The sequence below is a fragment of the Xenopus tropicalis genome, chromosome 9 (genome assembly GCF_000004195.4).
Source record: "Xenopus tropicalis strain Nigerian chromosome 9, UCB_Xtro_10.0, whole genome shotgun sequence".
NCBI classification, from domain to species: domain Eukaryota; kingdom Metazoa; phylum Chordata; class Amphibia; order Anura; family Pipidae; genus Xenopus; species Xenopus tropicalis.
The window spans coordinates 58077112-58090564 of NC_030685.2; the positions used below are offsets into that span (position 1 = coordinate 58077112).

Below are 13453 nucleotides of genomic sequence, written 5' to 3' on the forward strand. Positions count from 1 at the left end.
TGCACAGACACATATAAACATGCACAGACACACAATCAAAAACACAGACCTCAGTATATATTTTCAGCTTGCTGAATATCAAGCAAACTAAAATACAGTATCTTGTGCTAGCTCATGGTACTGCTTCATTGTACTGGAACATTAAAATATACATCTGTGAATGATATATTTACATAATTGCTCCATTTATATTTTAGACTTAATGGCCCTTAATGTATAACAAACTGTTGGGAATATATTCTGAGTTATTACTGCCAAATTCAATAATACTGTAAATGAAAGATCTGAGGTTACCGGATGCCTGTATTTCATTGGCAGTTGCAAGGCAGCATTTTGGACAGTCTGGATTTAAAGGGGAAAGAAAGGTAAAAACTAAGTAAGCTTTATCAGAAAGGTCTATGTAAATACAGCCATAAGCACTCACAGAAACCTTGCACTGAGTCCTCTATGAAAAGAAACACAGGATTTCTTGTCTCCTTTTTTTTGTAAACATGTTCTTAGGGTATCTGACTTCCTCTTTCAGAAAAATCCTTCATTCCTGGGGCCAGAGTCTGCAAGTTCTCTCCTCTCTCCCCTGTCCTGCTCCCTCTTTCACAAGAATGCCTCCCCCTCCCTTAGGAATGTGTAATCTGAGCTATAATCAAGCTAAAATGGCAGCTGCTTTCTCAAGCAAACAGAGGAAGCTTCTAGAGCTCTTTACTCAGGTATGGTAATGGTTTGTGCAGAATAAATATAGTATTTTTGGTGCCACAGACACGCAGCTCTCTGCTGTCTCCCCTCTCCTGCTCCCCCCTCCCTCAAGAACGCTAAGAACTCCCTCCCCCCCTTAGGAATGTGGATCTGAGCCAATCAGTAGGAAGCTGACTCATAGTCTTACAAACTGATCATGTTCACTTGGTCTGGGTGTCTGTGCAGGAGCGAGGCATTATGGGAACTTTCTTTACACAGCTCAGCGTTTTTTCTTCCTGTTTGGCTTCTGATCATCTGAACAGGAGAAATATGGGGAGACTTAAGGGCACTATTGAGAGAACTGAAGGTATGCCTGCAGCTTGAGATTAACTCTTTACTACCCTTTCCTTCTCCTTTAAATAAACATAATATATAGTCTCCCATTAAAAAAAAGAACTTTGTTCCCTTGTTATGAAAAAAAGTAATGGATTTGTTTTGGTTGTAATTTGTTGTTATAAGTGAAAATATTGTAGATCCCAATTAACCATATAATTTATTGTTACTTTTTGTTTCTGTGGTTTTTTTAGCAAAACAGTCACAAGTAAATCTACCCAGGGAGAGTGAATAATATTTTGTATTTGTGTGAAACCTGTTATAAGACTTGCTACGTATTGCCTGCACTTGAATAAACATATACTGTGCCAGCATCTTGTGGACCAAAAGCTGCCAAAGCTGTCCTGCATAAATACAGTATGGGAAAAAACAGGGACACACTCGGATATAAAAAGTGTTGGAGAGACACACAAGCATGAAAAAAAGGACTGTGATTGGCTATTTGTAGCCCAATGTGTGCTGCTGGCCTGCAGGAGGCTCTGCTTAGAGTAAAACTGTGTTTCTGTGCTTCCAAAACTTGCCTCCAAGCCAGTTCCTACATTAAAGGAACAGTAACACCAAAAAATGAAAGAGCTTTAAAGTAATAAAAATATAATGCACTGTTGCCCTGCACTGGTAAAACTGGTGTGTTTGCTACAGTAACACTACTATAATTTATATAATAAGCTGCTGTGTAGCCACGGGGGGGGGGGGGGGCAGCCATTCAAGCTGGAAAAAAGGAGAAAAGGCACATACATAGCAGATAACAGATAAGTTCTGTAGAATACAATTGTGTTTTATCTGTTATCTGCTATGTGCCTGTGCCTTTTCTCCTTTGAATGGCTGCCTCCATGGCTACATAGCAGCTTATTTATATAAATTATAGTAGACTTTCTGAAGTAAACACACAACTTTTACCAGTGCAGGGCAGCAGCACATTATATTTTAGTTACTTTTATACACTTTCATTTTTTGGTGTTACTGTTCCTTTAAAGGAGAAGGAAAGGTAAAAACTAAGTAAGCTTTATCAGAAAGGTCTATGTAAATACAGCCATAAGCACTCACAGAAACGCTGCACTGAGTCCTCGATTAAAAGAAACACAGGATTTATTGTCTCTTTTTTTTGTGAACATGATGTTCCAGTGTCTGACTTTCTCTCAGAAAGATCCTTAATTCCCAGGACCACAGTCTGCACAGCTCTCTCCTGCCCCCCCCCCAGAACTCCCTCCCCCCTCCCAAAGGAATGTGTAATCTCAGCTATAAGGGCTAGAGCTGGAGCAGGAAGGAAGCTACTTAAATTGGCAGCTACTATCTTAAGCAAACGGAGGAAGCTTCTAAAACTGTTTACTCAGGTACAGTAATTGTTTCTGCAGAATAAATATATTGTTCTAGGTTAGGTGGCACTAATGTGGCAAATATATTGGCAGTAAAATACCAAAATGACTTTCCTTCTCCTTTAAGTGCGCTTGGGGCAACATCAAAGGGGGAAGGTGAGTAGCATGTTGAGCCACTGGTTGGGGATCACTGGGTTAATATAAAATTTTCAGTTCGGACATTGTAACATCATATGGACAGTTTATGTTTGAAGAAAACTTCTCTTTTCCAAACCTTTGTTCTTAACCCTTCCAACTGTTATGAATGATTTGAATGATGAACAATCTCTGTAAAGCGCCACATAACAAGCCTGCATCTAAATAAAGGATAATAATATAGGATAATGAAGTGTTATGTTCTTCACTGTGAAGCGGTTCAATAACTCTTTGTTCTGTACATTGTCACCTTTTGACTGTGCCTATTCCTCCATATAACCCTTGCTTATTGCTCTCCAGGCTGCTTTGTATTGTCTGTCTTTGTATCTTCTCCTCTTGACCTACATTACTACCGTGATTGTTCTGTGCGCCTTTCATACTCTTTAATGCAATCTCTATTTGGATCTTCTGTGCTGTTCCTTAAAGCCCAGCCTGTTGCTTTTTTGAACCCTAGTTACAAGCACACATCATTCCTTAAATTATATCTTTTCTTTTTTGTAAAGCATTTTTATGAAGATCTCTAGTTGTGTCATGCAGTGCAATTCAATTAAAAGGAGGAGTTCTCCAAAAATAAATGAATCTCAGCCCAAGCTTGATTTCCCCAATGTTTGTACACCTAAGTGCTTGTCCGGGAACATACTTTCACGAATGAGCTTAGTCCTTATCAGTTCTCATACTCAATAAGAAATGACAGTGCAGGAAACGCTTAACATTTTAGCTCCTCTTGAAATGATCCTGAGCAATTCATTACCTTAATGCCAAGCTGAGCGGGTGATTACCTTCAACTATTAAAGACAATCGGTATCCTGTACTTTCCATCAGTGCTTGCTAACGTCTCGCGTTTTTCTTCCTGTCCAAATAGAAGAATGCAGGATGTACTTGCCGTGTAGCTCTCCAACAGGCATTTTTTTGGTTAGGCACACACTCAGAGCATCCTGATTTCATTTAGTATTAAAATATGAGATTTTTTTTAATAGGCAGTATCCTATTCACACACTTTAAATATATTTTATTTGTAAGTTGGACTACATTACTGAATACCTAGATTTGCAGACCCTCGGGGAGAGTTTCTGAGATGTGTTTGCTTGCGGCTTTTTTTTTCTTGTCAACATTTCTTTAATATTTGCTTTTTAATTATTGCCAAGGAGAAACACCTTCCTCGGGGGAATTAGAATCCAATTTAATTAATCTTTTCTAGCCCCTTAAATTGTGCCCCCTGGCGATCAGCATGCTTGTGTAGTTTTAAAATTTATCTTTTATGCTCTCCTCAGTCACTTTAGTTATGATTGGGTGCACCCTCCTTTGATCCAAGCCTTTATGGCCTTTTCACACATCTGGACCAGCATGTAATCCAAAGGAACACATAGTGGCGGGCTGTGCTTGCAAGTACTGTAGCATTCAGTCTTTATCTTTATCAGTCTTGTTATATATAGCATTCCTCCTGTTTGGTTACTACCCAATTTACATGTCATCGTTGCTCTATACCTCCTGCTGCCCAGCTCCCTGCAGGCTGTTGATATATTTGGCGTTTGAAGAGTCATTATTGCTTATTAAGGAACTGTCTCTTTGTTAACCCAAAGCATAATTTTTCTGAAAATGTGGCCTTTGGAGGCCCCTGTCAAGGATTCCTGAATCATTATAGACACTTTCATTAGTTAAATGATGTAACCAAGCCTTAGCAAATATGGCTGCTCCGATTGAACAGACACACAGATGTGAATAAATAAATAAAGCTCCTTAATAAATAACAGATGATAAATGCGTTCATAATAAAGTGAGTTGTAACGCTAAATTTGAATAGGGTATTGTGTCTTAAAAAGAGTTAAACCAAATATTCTTTAGAGGAACTAAAGAACCATAATACATTTCTGGCCTCTTTCCAGAAAAGTGCTTGATTCATGTGCTATTGTAGAGCATTAGGTCGGGTAAACTGAAAAAAGCAGGTAACTATAGATTGCTGGTAGGATATTCAGATGCAGGTACGGGAGGGGATCTGTGGGTCAAGTTGTAGGTATGAATATAAGCACGTTTTACTCCTTTAAATCATTTTTTGTTAATGGTGGTCAGCAGGTAGCTGGTCTGGTTCCATGTAAGGCAGCTTCGAGTTAAGTCGGGTAGCAGGTCCAAGTGGGTTAAAACGTGGGTTGCAGGTCACAGCTTTGGGTTTGGTTTCCACAAGACTTTAGCACTATTTCACTATGCACAGTGACTTGGCCATCAGCAGTAGGGATTAAGGATTTAGAGATTTACATTTTCTGGTGGAGTTGCCATTAGTAGCCCATTTATGTACTATATGTGTTGAACTGCAATTGCTGAACAATAAAAAGAAATTCAGATAAAAAAGGAAATCCCCAGCTACCCCAATGTAATATATCCTCTTCCTCATCCTCGAGATCTAGGATAGTGGGGCAATTTTCAGCTCCCCACATTATACCCATGCTGAATTTGCAGGGGTTATTCTAGAGGTGGTGTGACCTGGGGCATCTTAGCCTGTCAGAGTCCCATTGATTTATATCATTGTAGGTAGTATTGCCACCAGAGATGTGAACAATACATCCTTCTTCCAGCTGATTGCAGATACAATGTCTGACAATTCTAACAATCTGCCCATGTTTCAGGGTGGTGCTGTTAAGGTGTTTAGAGCTAGGAAAAAAAATATTTAATGCCTTTGGCAATGATCAATAGTGTTAAACCTCTCCATTTCACATTGCTGAAAAATTTGCAGAATACCATTTTTTCTTGTTCCAAATCCATTGGAGTCAGTGGCTGTTTTTATCTCTATGTCCTTTATTTTCAATGTGCCTCTAATTTGTATCAGGTGAAAAAATGGACTAATCCCTAATTATCAAATGAAACTAAGAATATAAAGTTACAGCATGTGCCATTGGCCATGGAAGACCTGGAAAACAGTTGTATAATCTGTATGGCTGCAGCTCCCATCATGTTTAAACTATTATGCTGGAGAATGGTGGAAGTCATAGTGTAGCTATATCGGGAGCAATACTGCTCCATCCAGTACGTCCATTTAAAGCACTAAAACATGCTAATGAATGTTCTATTTTCCTTTACACTCTGTTATAGTCACTGTTTCTTCCCATTTCTAGATGGGTTACCCTGCAGCTAAAATCTCCAATTCTTTCCCCTGAATAATTTCTCATTGTGTTCAGGGAGGTTATCATTTAGAAACCCATTCTCTGGACTCGAGTTGGACGACACCCAAATCCTTTGTGTAGGGGGCAATGACAAGGGAAGCAGAGAAGTGAGTCTTTATCGTCCTGGCTCTACACAACAGTGATTATCTGATAATTAAAATAACAATTTAGTCATTAAAAACCCTCCAAACCCAAATAGCTTAGAGGCCTTCACAAAACATTTCTATTATTCATATCTCTCTTTTAACTTCACTCTCTACACACCATTCTTTCTTGTAAGAGCCGTCCCGTGTGTAAAAAGTAATCTCAAAAGCTTTCGCCAAATGTCATTAGAGTAAAAATTTAAATTTTGCTGTTAATAACAGAAATGCCTAATGCGTTTTATCAAAGATTTCCGAAATGCGGCTCTGCAAACACAAATTAGGCCTCCAATATGACAGGTTTTATTCCTGTATGCAATAATTCAATGTTCCTTCGGTGCAGAAATTACTTGACAAAGAAAGTTCGTGCCTGCAATTAAAAAGAAAGCTCTGGCTGTGCCTAAGAGGTCATCTTGCATTCATTGGCAGTGATTTCCAATAGTAAAACTGTTTCTAGTGGAACAATTAATAAAGGTTTTACTTAAAGGAGAACTAAACCCTAAAATGGATATGGCTAGAAATACCTATTTTATATACTCAACTTACTGCATCAGCCTAAAGATTTATCATCTTTATAACAGGAATAATCCAGGTTTTAAAGTTGTACAAAGGAGTTCTCCATCTTGGATTTTGTTAGGGGTCAGTGACACTGCACATGCTTTGTGTGCTTTATGCTGCTGTTGAAAATCTAGGCTTAGGGGTTGTCACAAACCATCAAAGAGAAGCTTTGGTGAGTGTTGTAGTATGGGCACAACATCCGAATTGACTAGGGGTAAGCTGCAAAATTGTAAAACAAGGGGCTTGCTTTGCTGCCATTTGTTGCACTTTGTACCTTGACCAATAATAGTAAATCAGCTTTTTAATCTCCAACAACCAATGGAGTCATTACCTACTATCAACTACCAGTGGTAGCACAATATTTCTAGCTGTATTAATATTGCGTCTTTTTTGCCGTGGCCGCGCCCCTATGCGACCACGCCCAGTTTGATGCAACTGCAACTTTTTTTGATGCGTGACAAATTTTTCCACGGCAAATTTTTGTGGAGGTTTCAATGGCAAAATTTGCCAAACCCATTTGCTGCAAACCCATGCCTGGCAAAAGGATTCGCTCATCACTACACAGTACTAACCATTCTTATCTCAATCTTATTTAATGTTCTAGGTTCCACTGTGACGTAAATAATGCCGGCTCTGTAACAAAATTGTCCAAAATCAGTTTGAAAAGAAAAGTATATTTACTGGTTAATCCTAGGAAAACTTTACCGGATAAAGCATAAATGGAATAATGGAAACGATTACATTTATGATCTATACATGTTTATTATTTAAAACAAAGTACAGATATTTTTGTAAAGTGATGTTCAGAACTTACTAGTTTTGTGTTTTTTTTCTTCCAGGGGGACACCATTGCTTCTTGTGATTCCTATGGGGTTTTAAAACTGTGGGATGTCCGGAAGGCAGTAGCAATGCTATCAGTTGATGCAGGTCCTCACCCAGGAAATCAAGTAGCATTTCATCCATCTGGTAAGTGCAGAAACTCTTTTTACTGCTGTGTGGAACAAGAAGGGTATCTGAGTTAGGAGCAGTGAATGATCAAACCCTATTCATTAGTAGAGGAGAACAGTCCAGGTGGGCCGGTGCACTAACACCCAAGTCATTCACTGCTACTGACATCAAGGACAGACCCAGGGGAATTGGTTAGCAGGCCAGTATGGATATAATGCAAGGGTGTTGTGCCACATTGCTTTATGTTTTTCTTTGGCTTGTGGTTCAAGGACGAAGGGAATCGTTACCTAGACCCCTTGAAGTCAATTTGCCCATTTACACAAATGGCCGAACGGCTTTGATCCATTCATTCAGCAAATATTACTCACAAGTGGCTCTAAAGGGCAGGGAGAATGAGAGTGCTGTCATCCATTTGCCCATGTGCCAAGAGTAGGAATTGGAAGATACCATTTTTAGTCTCCAAAAATTGATTGTGACTCTATCTGGTGTGTGGAAACTGTAGGCAGTAAGACTGAAATTGGTCAGACTTCAACATAGTCAGCTTAATAGTAGTTAAAGTTGTCTGCATCAATACCATCACATTCTTTTCCTGCACAGATATAGATACAGTATGTGTAAGGGTTTCTCCAATGAAAAAAATCTGCATTACACTTAACTTTATGCTGTTTATGATTTTGGCTGCAATCCGAACACACATTTATGGCTGCAGTCTGAAATCTATCCACCTGGAAATTCATACCGAAGCTTTGTATGCAAATATATGTATGTGCCCATTAGCAAAGGCTGCTCGATAGCATTAAGTGGAAGCAATGTTCTTACCATATCTTTACAATTTCATTTCTGTGATTATACTCATATGGGGAAATGTAGTACAAGCTGTAAATGGAAAAAAGTTTCTATAAATAAGTATAAAAATTAGCATTTCCAATGTAATATTCTTTATTAGTTTTGGTGCAATAATCTTCTTCGGTAAGAGCTTTATTGCATAGGCTACACGCTGTGCAATATAGGTAATTTACCTCCCTTTGCAGATTGCAATAGCTATTTTAATTACAGTGTATGTGCTAAATTGTTTATGCTTAGAAAAAATTGCATTGTGCATATTTCCTGTTAATTACCCTTATTGAACTTACCTAATAGTTTCTCTGTTCATTGGGATGCATTGAGTTGTTACCTTGGGGGTGATTGGTCACAAAAGGTACCTTTTAGCTATTTTAAGGCAGTTTTAAGCAATCCTAGGGGTTTCTAAAAACAACTGATTGTTAGGTAATAAAATGCAAGTGTGGTGGTTGGCAGGCCTCATTATGAAAGAAACTTTAAGCTATGGCCACATAGGGAATTAGGCCATATATTATGACCTTAGTTCCTGTGAGAAAGCAATTAAAGCTTTTAGAGTCAAGATGACCATATAAGCCCCCAATTCTCCCCCCTGACCCATGGATAAGGTTGCCCTGATGGCCCCTGACCAGTATCTATTGGGCAGGTTAGAAAATCCTGTTAGGAGGGGACCACATTAGTTAATATGGTCTTTCCTTGGGTCACAAAGGCCGGCATTATGATCAAATTATGATCAGCCAATCGATTGGGCCACATGGATTTGTCCAGGCTGGTATTTGCTATAGTTAATATTGCAAAGCATTTGCTCACACTGATGGAAGTGGCAAAATGCAAGTAAATGAGCCGCCACAATTGTCTTATTTCTTTTCATGCCTTTCTTTATTATCTCCTCTAGTTTTGTTAAAAGATGTAAAAAATAAAAAAAAACACATCAAACCAGGACCATCTCTGTAAACAGAAAGAGGTCCTATTTCACTGATACTTGTATTTTGTTTTCTTCATATTCAATTGTTTGTTATAAAAATGTCTAGCAATGCATTATATTTTCTGCTCTGCCGCTGTGAGATGAGCTATATATGAAGCTCAGATCTGAAAGCAACCGAGCGCCCTGGGTTCTGCAACCCTACAGGATTTTTCAAGAACAAAACACTTTATTCTTACATCATGTGTCAAGCCCAGTTACCAGGCCCCTGCCATACAGCAGTCTATTAGAGACTGAAGCAATTGTTACTGCACAGAATACACTAGCCCCATGGGGATACTGGGGAATACATTTTATAGCTGTGGTTAAGTTTCTTTTGGAATATCCAACATAGCATTTTGAAAATGTATATGTATGACTGCATATAATATAAATACCTGCGTTCCTTACACATTACATGAATATAAATCCTGCATGTAGAATGTATGCTATATAAAAATAAAGCCAGCAATATTGAGGAAAACTATTGACTTCATATTGATCTTCTTCTCTGTTTAACAACTTGTAATGCAGTCATTTGTAAGTTTTATTCCTTATCTACCTGACAACATAATGCATGTTATACATCAAAGTGCATAAGTGACATAAAGTAGCTTTAAACTGCGTTTAACTTTCCCTTTTCTGTCACATATTTTCATGTCTTCATCACCAAACCCTAATAACCTTTCTAACATAGCTACAGTCTAGTATGTCTCTGCAGCCTGAATGCCAAAGGCTTTAATAATCATGGCTTTCTGACTCACAGATGGTCCCAGTTTTAAATGAAAACTCGATTATTACTGCATTTTTTGTGGTGATATTTAACATCAGTGGGTTTATTTCTTTTAGATACAACTAAAATTGCCACAATGATCAGGATAGTCTGTGGTCTTGTACTGTGCTGTTTTAGGTCTTTGAAATGTAAATGAGCATAACCTAAATTTAGCCATGTTTCTTTTTACAGCCTTGTGGGTTAAGGTCTTAGATAAATGGTAGATAAACTTATTTTTAGTTAAAGCCCCTCTTGTAGGTCCAACCTTTGTTTAGGCCCAGAGTCTGACTGGGCTGCCAGGACACCGGCAAAAATCCTGGTGGGCCCCGGCGGCCCAGACCTGACCCTAGCTGGCGCTCCCCCTGCCCGATGGTCCCTCCCCTGATGCGTTAAACTTACAGGGGGGTTAGGGGGGCCCCTGTGGGGGGGAGGTTAGGGGACGCGGCCGGTGGGGGCACCTGCAGGGCCCCTAGGGCAGAAGCCCCGGTGGGCCCTGCACCCCCCAGTCCGACCCTGTTCAGGCCTCGCCCTTAACTAAAGAAATGAATAGATATGGAAATATCTGTTTATTAATCCTTAGTCGTGGGGAAATATTTACTAAATACATTACATTTTTTTAGAGATTGTTGCAGTCTGCCAGAGTGAAATTGCACTGCTCTCTATTCATCTCAGTGGGATTGTATTTGTGTATCAAAGGGCGAACTCTCACTTTCAACCACTGATAACATGATCTATAAAAATCCCATGGAAATGAATTGAGATTTGCAGCATTTCACTCCGGCTGACTTTCACTCATTGATAAATGTGCCCTATAGTTCAAGAATATCTAGGGCAGTGATTATATATGCACTCCAGATCTCACCCTAACTGACCTTCAAGCTGAACTTTCTATATGAGAGCAAATGGCAAATCTCCCCAGTTTCAATCCTACTATTCTTCAAGTTGAGCCCCTGCCACTGAATGATGTGCTTTGGATAATAATCCATGATGCATTTTCAAAGTATGGAATGATCTCTGTCCTTTTATGTCCTGAACAGTATCCAGCATGTGTAAGAGACTATTACTAGAAGTCATTAAAAAAAGTGGGACCTGTGCTTGGGACCTGGGGTTTTCTGGATAAGGATTCTTTACATAATTTGGATCTCCATACCTTAAGACTACTAAAATATCATTTAAAGGAGAAGGAAATGTACTGGGGGTACCACAATCCAGCGATTAGAATCATTTACCTGAGCACCAGCCCCAGTAATGAGGATTATTTATATCTTACTTGGGATCAAGTACAATGCACTTTCTTGCTATTACAGAATAATGGAAATAATGTTTAAAAACTATTAAAATGAATGGGATATGGGCCTTCCCATAATTCAAAGCTTCTGAGTAACAGGTTTCCGGATATTAGATCTCATACCTATAGTATGTTTGCTCTGGATACATTGGTAGTAAATTAACTGTATCTGCTTCTGTTTCTGCATATTATGAGCTTGTTATAAAGCACAATGTAACTAATGTAAATAATGAGGAGCAGAAATGCAGACTTTTAATGAATGCACAATTTACAGATTGCAGCGGATATGGACTGGCAAAATCCCCATTCTGCTTAGCAGTTAAATCAGTTCTGCATACATTGTGGGTTAGATGACTAGTGCTACAGATAAACTTCTTTATGGAATGAATACATATTTAGCATACTCTAGTGAAATGTTATAATTAAATTCAATAATACTGTATAAATAAACTCAGATGTTCTTCACAGTGCCAGAGATTTATTAAAGTGGGAAATATATTCAATCAGGTACTAACCCTTGTATAATATAAATTAAATAAAGTGTATAATTTCATTCATTCTATGTGCAAATTGCTTAATATTTTACAGCGTGAGGTAAAAAAGATAAAATACAATAACTTCAAAGAATATAAGCTAAATGTCTAGAAATTCCTAGCTTGAAATATATAGATAAAGATAAGTAAGATGGGAAGATAAAAGCAATGTTTTGTAGTAGAATGAACTAAAGACATTTTGGGGGTTCCTATTATAAAATTTGGGAAGGAAGTCTTACAAGGAAAGGACAGTTCTAGAAATATATTAAGAAATATGGTCACAGTTGGTAGCAAATATATATGACAGGCAGATGCTATTGAAATAATGGTATGAAGTATTGGCCTTAATAGGTGGTAATGGCATTTTATCAGGAGAGTCTTTTAGATAAGGGCAATTGATGCTGTTTTATGTATTGTGCTACAGATCACTCTAATCTTGAGTGTATTTAGTACATTGATCCCCAACCAGTGGCTTGTAATCAACATGTTGCTCCCCAACCCCCTTCATGTTGCTCCCAGTGGCCTCAAAGTAGGTTCCCAGTTTTAAATATCTGGCTTGGAGTCAAGTTTTGAAAGCACAGAAACACAGTTTAAAGGTGGCCATACACATTCAGATTTTAGTTTTCTTCTGACAAATGTTCAGATATTGGTCGTATGTTTAAATGTAACGATTCAGACTAAAGTTGTAGGATAAAATCTAAATCAGAGGATGTTCTGAACATGAAATAGGTGGTAGACACCAATTGTATGACTTCCATTGTAGGTCCCCTAAGGATATCCACAATACATGCGCAGATTTTATCGTTATGCAACCGAAATTTTCTAACTTGGCCAATCGACTAAATGAGCCCACACACGGTCCGAAATTCATGTGAAACTAGGTTTTGTACAGTTTATCAGCACGTGTATGGCCAGCATTACTCCAAGCAGAGCCTCCTGCAGGCTAGCAACACACATGGCGCTACCAAATAGCCAATCGCAGACCCTATTTGGCATGCCCAAAAAACTTTTCATGCTTGTGTAGCTCACCAACACTTTTAACATCTGAGTGTGGCTCACAAGTAAAAAAAGGTTGGCGATCTGGTCTATAGTTCCAGCCATACAGCAAACAAACTGTGGTTCCTTTTTCTAGAAAATAAATACAAAAGGTCACATGAGCACAGGGAAATTCAATTACCCCATGCAGACACGCAAACATGACAGTGGGACTCATTTACCAACACTCTGCACCAGTGCAGTAACCCATAGCAACCGGTCTGCAACAGGTAGAATACTAAAAGTAAATCTCTGATAAGTTGCTATTGGTTACTTCACTGAAGCAAATTTACTTTGTTAGGAAATGATCCCCAACAACAACGTCTCATGAATAAAACATTTGCACCAAATGCAGAATAATTCACACAGATGTCAGTTATAACTAAGCACTTTCCTTTTCTTTCTGCACAGGTGAAATATTCTACACTTATTTAAACACCATACTTGACTATAAATTATTGGATGATGAACCAGATTTATTTTCCTGACCTTGAATGTTGGACGGTTAATGTGCATAATGTCTTAAAGAAATGTTTGGCGACTGTTTGGGTGCAGAGCATTTTATTGATATTGCATTTTCATTACAGAAGGCTACAGAACGGGATGAGAACATTCCTTGGGGATATTTTGAATGATTCATGCAATTCATTACAAAACCA

The 13453-nt window shown here is 38.5% G+C and overlaps 1 protein-coding gene across 1 annotated transcript in view; it reads left to right on the forward strand.

Annotated features, from left to right (window-relative positions):
* Positions 1–13453, forward strand: part of spag16 (sperm associated antigen 16) — a 459738-nt gene that overhangs the window by 323365 nt on the left and 122920 nt on the right. The window contains exon 15 of the mRNA XM_031892910.1: positions 7260–7386. Within this exon, the coding sequence (XP_031748770.1) occupies positions 7260–7386 (127 nt within the window). The remainder of the gene's footprint in view (positions 1–7259; positions 7387–13453) is intronic.